The 12,508-nt window shown below is 41.1% G+C and overlaps 1 protein-coding gene across 3 annotated transcripts in view; it reads right to left on the bottom strand.

The window, feature by feature from the left end:
- The window catches only part of atg10 (ATG10 autophagy related 10 homolog (S. cerevisiae)), a 233,628-nt gene that overhangs the window by 52,186 nt on the left and 168,934 nt on the right, over positions 1-12,508 (bottom strand). For all 3 annotated transcript variants that reach the window (XM_063068552.1, XM_063068551.1, XM_063068553.1), the window contains one exon: positions 1,080-1,215. In XM_063068552.1, the coding sequence (XP_062924622.1) occupies positions 1,080-1,215 (136 nt within the window). The remainder of the gene's footprint in view (positions 1-1,079; positions 1,216-12,508) is intronic.

The following is a 12,508-nucleotide window of genomic DNA, read 5'->3' as shown; positions in this document are numbered from 1 at the left end:
GGCATTATCATGGCTGATTTATTATCCCCCTCAAATGCATTCTCCTGCCTTCTCCCCATAAACATTTGATGCACTAATTAATCAAGAACTTAATCAACCTCTGCCTTAAAGTATACCCAAGGACTTGGCCTGCACAGCTGCCTGTGCCAATGAAATCTACAGATTCACCACCCTCTGGCTAACATTGTTTTTTCTCATCTCAGTTCTTTATTCTGAGGTTGTGCCCTCTGGTTCTAGACTTCCCTCATTATAGGAAACATCCACCCCCCTTCCACACTATCCAGGCTTTCAATATTCAATAGGTTTCAATGAGATTCCTCTCATTCGTCTAAATTCCAGTGACTACAGGCACAGAGCCATCTAATACCTCCTTATATGTTAACCCTTTCATTCCTGAGATTACTCTTGCTTTTGTATTCCAGTCCTCTCGAAATGAATGCGAACATTACACTCGCCTTCCTTACCACTGACTCAACCTGGAAGTTAACCTTTAATAGGGATTAAAATGGGAAAAGGAAAATTTTGTACTACCACAGCAAAGGCATGGTCAAAGCCAAAACAAGAGAAAGAGACACAGGCTGAAGAAGTGGGAGATTATAATCCGTTCAAGTATATGAAAGTTATTGTGTAAAGGAGACGTGTATTAGAGAAGTGGCTTAAAATGATACCAAGGACCCAGGCAAGCCTGACGAAGAGTCTCGGCCTGAAACGTCGACTGCACCTCTTCCTGGAGACGCTGCCTGGCCTGCTGCGTTCACCAGCAACTTTGATGTGTGTTGCATGGGAAAGAGTCGGATCAGATCCAGAGTCACAATCATTTTGTTCTCCGTAATATTCATGTACTGAAGAATGAAAATAAACAATATTGAATGTTGAACAGCTCTAGCTGGCTCAGTCTTCCCTCATAAGACATGCTCTCTAATCTCTAATGCTCTCTAACAAGAGGACTGGAAACGGTTGAAAGATAATCAGCCACGAAGCCAATATGTTAAAGTAGGAGAAAAAGAGTCTAAAACATTTTGTGGTTAAATGTGAAGTTAGCTGAAGCTTAAATTTCACTTTTACTGAGCACGACATACCTGAATAACAAGCTCTGAAATACAGCACAGGTGCCTGGTAGCTACTGGAATAGACAACATGGTATTCATGTCGAACCACTTCAGACGTTGTCACCTGGGCTTCCTCGGTATCTTCACTAATGTTTTTCACATTACCCTGAAAATAAAGATAAAACATCGCTTAAAGTTCTGCCAAAACTTACACTATAATTCCAAATTCTGATCATTGAATGATAAAATGTTGCTGAAGGCAAAACATTACAATATTCTATATAAATTTATCATACAAAATATTCTGACCAGGTGCTCTGCATAATTTCATCAAGCAGTTTTCATTATGAAAAACAACTAACCCCAGCCTATAATTAGGTTTAACAAAAATCAAACATAAAGATCGCCCTCACATTCCAAAGACATGGGTTAGGGTTAGTAAATTGTGGGTATGCTATGTGTGGCAACATTTGCAGCTGCCCCCAGCACATCCCCAGAGTGCGCTGGTTGTTGTTGCGAAATGATGCATTTTGCTGTATGTTTCGATGTACGGATGCTACTTAAAGCTAATCTTATTAATGTTTTTTGCTTCACAATTGCTTTCCATTCATACACAAACAAATATATTCAAAATTCTTTGTTAAAATCTGATTTTGGGCTGTCAAGGAAAAAGCACAAACCGAGTTAGATAAAACTGGGAAAGATACAAAATTCAAGAACCTGTCACCAGAATAAAGTACTTTACAAAACATCACTTAGTTACTTCCCCACCTGGGAGAGTAATTCCTGCAGGGTCAAAATTGGGAAGATGACACCCAAAATTAGGCTTAATTTGTCACCATCAATTTACCCCTAAATTTACTGCCAATCAAATTAACTATAATTTTCAAGCAATTTGGGTCCAAGGAAAACACAAAACTACCATATATTCCTTTATTAAGTATGAAAATTGAAATTTCAAGCCATCTAGCATTCATTCATGCACATTAAGCACAGAGCTTTTAGAAACATGTGGAAGCTTTTCAATTCATAATCTTGTTTTTAATGATGTCATTCAGATTTACTCAAAGACACCGATTATACACTTAGTGGCCACTTTATTAGGTACACCTGCTTGTTAATTCAGATGTCTAATCAGCCAATCATGTGGCCGCAACTCAATGCGTAAAAGCATGCAGACATGTTGAGTGGTTCAGTTGTTGTTCAGTCCAAATATCAGAATGGGGAGGAATGTGATCCAAGTGACTTAGAGCATGGAATGATTGTCTGTGCCAGACAGGGAGGTTTGAGTAGCTCAGAAAATGCTACTGATCTCCTGGTATTTCATGGACAACAGTCTCTAGAGCTTGGAGAGAATGGTGTGGGAAAATGAAATAAAACAACCAGTGAACGGCAGTTTTGGAGATGAAAATGCCTCGTTAATGAGAGAGGTCAGAGGAGAATGGACGGACTGGTTCAAGCTGACAGGAAGGTGACAGTAACTCAATAACCACACGTTACAACAGTGGTGTGCAGAACAGCATCTCTGAGCGCACAGCACATTGAACCTTGAAGTGGATGGGCTACAAATGCAAATGACCATGAACCTACACTCAGTGCAGGAGGTACCTAATAAAGTGACCACTTAGTGTACATATACTGCAGGTTTAAGTGGAAAGATCCACTTTCCTTAATTTGTCACAATGCTTGCTTATACTTGATGAGCTGAGACTCCTTTTAACAAATTGATGGTCTTTGCCCCCTGCTTTAGTTTTCAGCCCCCACTGCTCACCCAGCCCGTTGTCTGGATTTGAACAAGAACATTTCCGATGAAGCTGCATTATCAAAAGACTTACAGATGCTGAAAACATGACTTAATAACAGTCATGCCAGGAACAGCGGGAGGAGAGAGAGCAGCGCGCCACGTGTGCGCAGCCCTCCAGTGAAAAATGATATCGTATCCGTTAAATAGGGGCTGTGGACAATTCTGATTTGATGGAGACAGACGTGAAAGCACAGAGGAACATCTGGAGAAATTTCTGAAATGCCAGTTTGCTGCCGCTGTTACTGCACAGTTGGGAATCTTCCAGAGGGTAGGCCTCAAAATCTCCGGCTTTGCCTGCTGTTGGCGACCGAGATTGAGGTCGAATCGTTCGGACAGAGGTGGCGCTCAGTACTCGGTGTCAGGGAGCTGATCGGAGGCTCGAAGTTTTCGGATGACTCAGAGTCGGACTGTGGTCGGGCATGGCAGGGAGAGTTTTTCTTCCTTCTCCTTTCTGCGTGAGATGTAGGACATTTGAGAGACTTTGAACTTTTGACTCTGCTCATGGACTTCTTCAACAAGTTGTTGCACTGTTGTAACTATATATTATAATTATGTGGTTTTGTTAATTTTTTCAGTCTTGGTCTGTCCTGTGTTTTGTGATATCACACCGGAGGAAATATTGTATCATTTCTTAATGCATGCATTACTAAATGACAATAAAAGAGGACTGCATGTCTTCATAATCTAATCTTAAAAAAATATTCAGGAGGTCAGAGCGTCTGAGGAAGGTCCCGGAGGATTGGAAATTCAAGAAAGTAACTTCACTACTTTAGAAAGAGGATGGAAAACCATATGCCCCTTAGACTAACACGTCTCACTTGGAAAACACTCAATTCCATTATTAAGGATGCAATTTGATTAAGGGTGAAAGAGGAAATGTTTAAGGGGAACATGAGGGGGAGCTTCTTCACTCAGAGGGTGGTGGGAGTGTGGAATGAGCTGCCAGGGCAAGTGCTGGATGCAGGGTCAATTTCGACTTTTAAGAGAAATGTGGATAGGTACATGGGTCAGAGGGTTATGGTTTGGGTGCAGGTTGATGGGAGATTAATGGTTTGGAACAGACTAGATGGGCTGAAAAGCCTGCATTAGTGCTGTAGTGTTCTATGACTCTGACTAATTGCAGTTAATTTACAAACTTGCACAAACGGAATTAATGTGGGTTTATGAAAAGCAAATTGCATTTGACAAATTTGTTAAGAGGTCATTGAGAAAGTAAAAAAAAATAGAGCAAGGGGAACAGGCAGACGAACCCATATTTTGGATGTCCAGAGGAATTTGATAAGGTAAAACAGTAAATGGGTAGTTGCACCAAGTCCACAATGAGTTGGAGGTAACAAACTGGAACGGGCAGGGCGCTGAAACAAACTCCAAGTACAGGGGTGGTGTTTGGATTGGCAATCTGTAACTAACAGCTAGTCCTGGAGATCTGTCCTGGAGCCCCGATCTATACTGATGACTTGGACCAAGTGTACACTCAGTGACCATTTTATCATGTACCTCCTCTGCCTAACAGAGTGACCACTGCGTGTATGTCTGTGGTCTTCTGCTGCTATGGCCCATTCACTTCAAGGTTTGATGTGCTGTGTGTTCAGAGATGCTCTTCTGCACGCCACTGTTTTAACGCATGGTTATTTGAGTTACTGTCGCCTTCCCGTTGGCTTGAACCAGTCCGGCCATTCTCCTCTGACCTCTCCCTGTTAACAGAACTGCCACTCATTGGGTGTGTTTTTTTGTTTTTCTTTTGCACCATTCTCTGTAAACTCTAGAGCAGAGGTTCCCAACCTGGTGTCCACTGATCCCCGGGTTAATGATAAAGCTTCATAGCATAACAACGGTTGGGAACACCTACTCCAGAGACTGTTGTGTGTGAAAATCCCAGGAGAGCAGCAGTTTCTGAGATACTCAAACCAACCCATCTGGCACCAACAATCAAATAATCATTCCATGGTCAAAGTCACTTAGATCATATTTCTTCCCCATTCTATGTTTGGTCTGAACTGAACGTCCCGACTGGATTTGCATGTTTTTATGCATTGATTTGCTGTCACATATTTGCATTAATGAGCAGGTGTACTGGTGTATCTAATAAAGTGGCCACTGAAGTGTCTGGTCAAAGGTGAATTAACATGTCATTAGGAATGCACAAACCAATATGAATAGGCTTTATGACTGAGCAAGAACCCATAAACACTACCTCACTACTTTGCTATTTGTTTGTACTACCTATTTTCTATATTCCTCATTCTAAATGTTCAATGTATATTGTATGAATTGCACTACACTGCTGCTACAAAACAACAAATTTCCTGACATTTGTCAGTGATAACGAATCTGATTCTGATCTGGCTAGGGTGGACATAGAAAGGGAGTTTGGTAGCACTGGTTCGGGTTTGGGACATGGCTGGTTCTGAAGCACAGGTCATGAGATCATCCCTATGAGGGCTGCCGTGGTGAGGGACAGAAATAGTGAACCCAACTGTTCATTACCGGAACTGAGGCAACTGGCCAAAGGCTTGCACAGGGGGAGCGGAGATCAGAAGAGGCAGGGAGAAGGCATTTGAGCCTGGAGGAGATTGCAGATAATGCTGATGTGTCTTTTTGTTTTTTTTTTGTTGGGCTTAACTGTTTAAATATAGAAAGTCATTAGGGATATCACCGGATTATGTGTTTATATAATTGTCATTGATGCAACTTAAGTGATTTTAGTAAAGCTGCTTCTTCCTTTTAATTGCACACCACTATTTACAGTGGATGATTCAAGCTTTGACTTAATCTACTAATTTTGGGATCGTTGCACTGTACAAAATGCTTTTCACTCTTTAGCTAATAGACTTGTACTGTAGATAGTTAACTCCCCCATTCTCTCTCCCACAGAAAGTTATTTCCCTCCATTCTCTCTTCTACAGAAAGTTAACTCCCTCCATTCTCTCTACCAGAGATAGTTAACTCCCCCATTCTCTCTTCCACAGAAAGTTAACTCCCTTCATTCTCTCTACCAGAGATAGTTAACTCCCTCCATTCTCTCTACCAGAGATCACCTAGTCAATTGTGAAGTCATTGAAATTTATTATCAAAGTACAAATATGTTACCATATACTACCCTGAGATTCATTTTCTTGTGGGCATTTACAGGAAAATCAATAGAATTTATGAAAAACTATGCATAAACAAAAATTGACGAACAACCAGTGTGTAAAAGACAAGGTATATAAATAAAAATAAGTAAATAACACCGACAGCATGAGTTGTCGAGTCCTTAAAAGTGAGTTGGTAGGTAGTGCAATCAGTTCAGAGTTGAGAGAGTGAAGTTACCCACACCAGTTCAGGACCCTGATGGTTGCAAGGTAATAACTGTTCTTGAACCCCGTGGTGTGGGATCTAAGGCTCCTGCCCAATGGTAGCAGCGAGAAAATAGTGTGGCCTGGACAGTTCTTTGTGCCCAAGCCTTGTGGTCTAGTCAGTACGTAGTGAGACTGTGGGGAAGGACAGGCAGATGATAGGGCAAAACTGCAGTCAGTGTGATGAGCTGCAGTGTAACAGAGGGACAAGGTCGAAAAGGGTGATGAATATAGGACTGAAGGTGTTATATTTGAATGCATGCAGTCTACAAAAATAAGGTAGATGATCTTGTAGAGCAGTTACAGACTGGCTGGTATGACGCTGTGGGCATCATTGAGTCATTGCTGAAAGAAGATTCTAGTTGGGAGGTTAACATCCAAGGATACACATTGTATCGAGAGGACAGGCAGGAAGGCAGAGGAGGTGGCGTGACTCTATTGGTTAAAAATGAAATGAAATCATTAGAAATAGGTGACATATGCTTGGAAGTTGTAGAATTGTTGTGGGTGGAGTTAGGAACTACAAGGGTAAAAAGACGATGGGAGTTATATACAGGCTTCTGAATAGTAGCCAGGACGTGGGTTACAAATTACAATGAGAGATTGAAAATGCATGTCACAAGGGTAATGTTACAATAGTCATGGGGGATTTCAATATGTAGGTAGATTGTGAAAATCAGGTTGGTGCTGATTTTGGATCCCAAGAGAGAGAATTTGTGAAATGCCTATGAGATGGCTTTTTAAAGCAGCTTGTGGTGGAGCCCACTAAGGGATCAGCTACAGTATTTTTAGATTGGATGTTGTGTAATGACCTGGTTTTGATTAGGGAGCTTAAGGTAAAGGAATTCTTAGGAGGCAGCGATCATAATATGACAAAATTAACCCTGCAATTTGAGAAGTCAGATGTATCAGTATACGATGGAGTAAAGGGAATTGCAGTGGCATGAGAGAGGCACTGGCCAAAATTGATTGGAAGGGTCACTGGCAGGGATGCTGACAGAGTAACAACGGCTGGAGTTTCTGGGAGCAATCCAGAAGGCACAGGATAGGTACATCTCAAAGAAGAAGTATTCTAAAAGTAGGATGACACAGCTGTGGTTGACAAGGGAAGTCAAAGACAACATAAAACCAAAGAGCAGGCATGTAATATAGCAAAAATTAGTGGGAAGTTAGTGGATTGGGAAACATTTAAAAATCAACATAAGGCAACTACAAAGGAGAGAAAAGATGAACCATGAAGGTAAGCTAGCCAATAATATCAAAGAGGATATCAGAATATTTTTCAGATACATAAAAAAGAGAAGCAAGAGCAAATATCAAAGCACTGAAAATGATGCTGGAGAGGTAGTAATAGGGGACAAGGAAATTGTAGATGAACTGAATAAGTATTTTACATCAGTCTTCACTGTGGAAGGCGAGTGCCGGATGATGTTGCTTCGTGATATGTGCCTTTAGGCTTTTTGATCTTCTGCATAATGGGACGGGAGAAGAGAGAATGTCATAGATTGGAAATTTTTCGAGCGATGTGGACCAATTCTTTACGTTAACCCTCTTACACCCAACATTTTCTGGATTTAAAATTCACATCTCTAAGTTTTTAACTTACAACATTAACTCTGTTCTTTCCTGCACAGATGCTGACTGACTTGCTAATAATTTCCCACTGTGTACATTTAAAATTCAGGTAAGTTGTTTTTACCACCTTAACTTTGCATAGTTATGTTATGAATGGAGAACACCTTGTTTAGTTTACTTGGATCTTGTTTTAAGATGCTTATACTTTAAAGAAAATAAAAATTTATTACATACTAATGACACTTAAACTTCTTTGTGGCTCAAGTACACACAGTGGCCTGTTTATTAGGTACCACCTGTAACTAATAAAGTGGCCACTGAGAGTATATTCATGGTCTTCTGCTGCTGAAGTCCATCCATTTTGAGGTTCGATGTGTTTTTTTAATTTTATTTTTTTATTGAGATACAGCATGGAATAGGCCCTTACGGCCCTTTAAGCCGCGCTGCCCAGCAAACCCTCGATTTAATCTGAGCCTAATCACGGGACAAGTTTACATCGACTGATTAACCTACCAACCTATATATCTTTGGACTGTGGGATGAAACGCGAGCACCCAGAGAAAACCCACATGGTCATGGGGAGAACGTGCAAACTCCTTACAGGCAGCGACGGGAACTGAGCCCCGGTCGCCTGTACTGTAAAGTGTTGCACCAACCACTATGCTACCGTGCTGCCCTGTTGCACCCAGAGATGCTCTTCTGCATACCGCTGTTGTAACGCGTGGGTACTGTCACCTTTCTTTCGGCTTGAACCAGTCTGGCCATTCTCTTCTGACCTCTCTCATTAACAAGGCATTTTCGCCCACAGAACCTCTGCTCTGGGTATTTTTAAAAATTTTTTGCAGCATTCTATGTAAACTCTAGAGACTGTTGTGCATGAAAATCTGAGGAGATCAGCCTTTTCTGAGATACTCAAACCACCCCATCTGGCACCAACTATCATTCCATGGACAAATTCACTTAGATCATGTTTCTCCCCCATTATGATATTTGGTCTGAACAACAACTGAACCTCTAGACCATGTCTGCATGCTTTTATGCTGCCACATGACTGGCTGATTAGTTATTTGCACAGGCGTTCTTTAATAGAGTGGTTACTTAGTGTACGTGGTCCTCTGTCACCTTACGTATAATATTCTTTCTTATTTTGCTCTGAACACTTACACATGGCTTGTATAGTACTGAATCGATACTAGTTTGAAGCTATCACTGTGGCATCTTTCCCGTTGACACCTCATTTTAATTGAAAGACAAATACATTACAAAATCATCAATCATTAAGAAGCTGCAAGTCATAGAATTAAATATTGACACATTTCAAAATATTAGTCTCTAGTAAATCTCACTTCATGCAGTTTGACTTGCAAACCAGCTGCTTAGCTTAAAATACAACATAGCTACAATTGCTAAAAGTAGATTTGATTACCTCAGAAATAATAGTAATAAAAGCTTTTCATTCACTGAAGTAATTACACTGGGTGCAGGAAAGCAAATGAGAGCAAATGAAAGTTAATAACAAACATATAATCCATGTACTTTGTTAATTCAAATCAAAACACCAAAATAAAGTATTTCACACTGAGATTTGCTTGCCTAATTTCATCTGTTTTTCTTCATCCTTTACAATATCTGCTCAGGTCCCACATAATACTAAGTTTTGTCCCAAATACTCAGCATAGAAAAATACTGCTTATTTCTACCAGCCCAAAAGATTCCCTAAATTCTCCCCAGTTCCCATCTTGTGAGCAATTTCCATTTATGCTATCTGCCTTCGTCTGCTCTGCATGCTTCAAGTCTTGTTACGAGTATCTTCGGCTGGATCTCATCAAATAGCTTCCAAGAGTCAAAGTATTTGACACTTTCACTACATCACCATGGTCTCGACTATTTCTTGAATACAATTGATTATTTCTTTATAGGTTCAATAAGGTCAAAGTTTTTACTAAACTTCTGCAAATGCATGCCAACTATCTTCCATTTCAACATGTCTGCCATCTAATCATTTGGAAAATATTTTTTTGATATCACTGAGCTTAAACCAGTTGGTTTCCGATTTCTATGGATAACATTCCATTTCAAAGATAGGAATTATGTTTGTTTTTTTATCACTCCAGGGAATTAGTCTTTTAAATGATATTTTGACTATTCAGCAAGGAAATTAGCAGATCTGCAGGAGGCTGTGCAGGGACAATTTGCAATATGTAAATTATAGATGATGGAATCGACCTAAGGGGCTGTCTAACTCAATTCTGCTCCCATCAGAGCAGTGACTGTAACAGTAAGGAAAATTTTCCCAAGCTTTTGATGGTCCCCTCCAAAGAGTAAAGACACAAACACAAAACAACAAAATTCACTGACAATTACCAGCGATAGTAACCGGATTCTGATCCTGAACATGACTTCCTGGCTCAGGATTTTGACTGATGACAGCAAACATGCCATATGCCCTCCTTACTGCCCTATCTACTTGTCAGGCAGCTATGGTCTTGCACCCCAAGATCCCTCTGTTCAACAATGCCATTTACTGCGCCATTTCCTCTTGGATCAGCCCGTACAAAATGCAGCACCTCACACACGACTGAATTAAATGCCATCTGCTGTTTCTCCACTCAGATTTACAACTGATCTATATCCTCCGACAACCTTCTTCAAAATCTACACCACCACCAGTTTTTTTGCTATCTGCAAATGTGCTCATGAGACCTCCTACATTTTCATCCAAGTACAGACCCCTCCCCACCACAGAGCATATTTACAAGGAACACTGCCACAAGAAAGCAGCATCCATCATCAAGGGCCCCCACCATCCAGGCTGTGCTCGCTTCTCACTGCTGCCGTCGGGAAGCAGGAACAGAAGCTTGAGTTCCCATACCACCAGGTTCAAGGCCAGTTAATACCCTATAATTATCAGGCTCCTGAACCAGCGAGGACAACTTCACTCACCGCAGCACTAAACTGATCACCGAACACAGCCTATGGACTCTCTTTCAAGGACTTTACAACTCATGTTCTCAGTTTTATTTATTTATTATTTACCTGTTTCTTTTTGTATTTATACACTTCGTTAGTCTTTGCGTGTAATTTTTCACTGTCAATACTTACAAGAAAATGAATCTCAGGGTAGTATTTGGTGACATATACATACCGTACCTTGATTAAAAAAAAACTTCGAACTTTGATCATTTAGACTCCAGAGATCACTTGCGTAATGGTATTGGCCCACAGCATAAAAAGGGTTCGGAACCCTGGTACAGACATGAATCGCTACTAGAAGTCCCAGCAATGATCTTTGGGGATCACCACTGGTCACAGACCTCCTCTACTACTACACTCTGCCTTCTATCACCAAGTTGATTTTGTATCCAGCTACCAATTCACTGTTGATCTCACATAGTTTGATCTTCTGGACCAGTCTGCCACCAGGGACCATGTCAAATGCTTTATTAAGGTCAATATAGACAATATCCAATGCACTACATTCATCAAATATCTTTGTAACTTCCTCCAAAAACTCAATCAAATTTGAGGCAAGACCTCACCTGCATAAATCCAGTTTCCCTTATGAGTCCATGCTTCTTCAAATGTGTGCAAATCCTGTTAATAATCTTCTCTAATAATGTCTATAATCTCTTGGTTTGTCCCTGCTTCCCTTCTTAAACAAAGAACAAGGCCTGTTCTTCATCTGACAGGAGTAAATGTGCTGAGACCCTTCATCAGGTCCTGATGAAAGGACTTGGCTGAAACAACAAGTTGTTTATTCCTCTCTGTGGATGCTGCTTAACTTGCCAAGTTCCTCCAGCCTTTTGTGTGTGTTATTCAAGATTTCCAGCATCTCATGTGTTTGTCGTCCTCCAGTGTTCTGGGAACTCACCTGTGGCTGAAGATCTCCCTCTGTCAAGGTCCCAGCAATCTCCTCCCTTGCCTCCCTCAATATCCTGGGAGAGATTCCACCAGGCCCTTTGTTCATCAAGGGACCCAACCTTTCTTCCTTCCTAATATCGAAATTTCCTGGAAGTTCGACATACCCTTCCCTGATTTCACCATCACCCCTATCTTGACAAGACGTGACTGGAAAAACAACACCATGGCTGTTGACAAGCAGAGGACGAGCTGACTCTATTTTCTAAGGAAACTGTAATTAGATACAGCAAAGTTATTTCCCATGGTAGGGGAGTCTAGGACAAGAGGGCACAACTTCAGGATTGAAGGATGTCCATTTAGAACAGAGATGCAGAGAAATTACTTTAGTCAGATGGTAGTAAATCTGTGGAATTTGTTGCCACGAGCAGCTGTGGAGGCCAAGTCATTGAGTGCATTTAAGGCAGAGATAGATAGATTCTTGATTAGCCAGGGCATCAAAGGGTATGGGGTGAAAGCAGGGGAGTGGGGATGATGGGAAGAATTGGATCGGCCATGATTGAATGGCGGAGCAGACTCGATGGGCCGAATGGCCTACTTCTGCTCCTATATCTTACGGTCTTATGAGATCCTTTAATGTGTGCAGCAGGATGTTGGAGATCTTTTACCAGTTTGTGGTAGCGAGTGCAATCGCTTTTGCTGCTTCACATTTGGGGAGCAGCATTGGTGTTGATGTTAAAAGGCTAAATAAACTCATCAAAAAGTCTGGATCCATTATCCTTGGCTTTTGAGTTAGTGGTGGAGAGGAGGTCACTAAACAAACTATTATCCATTATGGACATCAGGTATATCCTCTTCACAACCTACCGAAAAAATAGCAGAGC

The sequence above is a fragment of the Mobula hypostoma genome, chromosome 16, assembly GCF_963921235.1.
Source record: "Mobula hypostoma chromosome 16, sMobHyp1.1, whole genome shotgun sequence".
Taxonomy (NCBI): Eukaryota; Metazoa; Chordata; class Chondrichthyes; order Myliobatiformes; family Myliobatidae; genus Mobula; species Mobula hypostoma.
The sequence above is the reverse complement of the archived record's forward strand: the minus strand, read 5'-3'. Positions and strand labels throughout refer to the sequence as shown.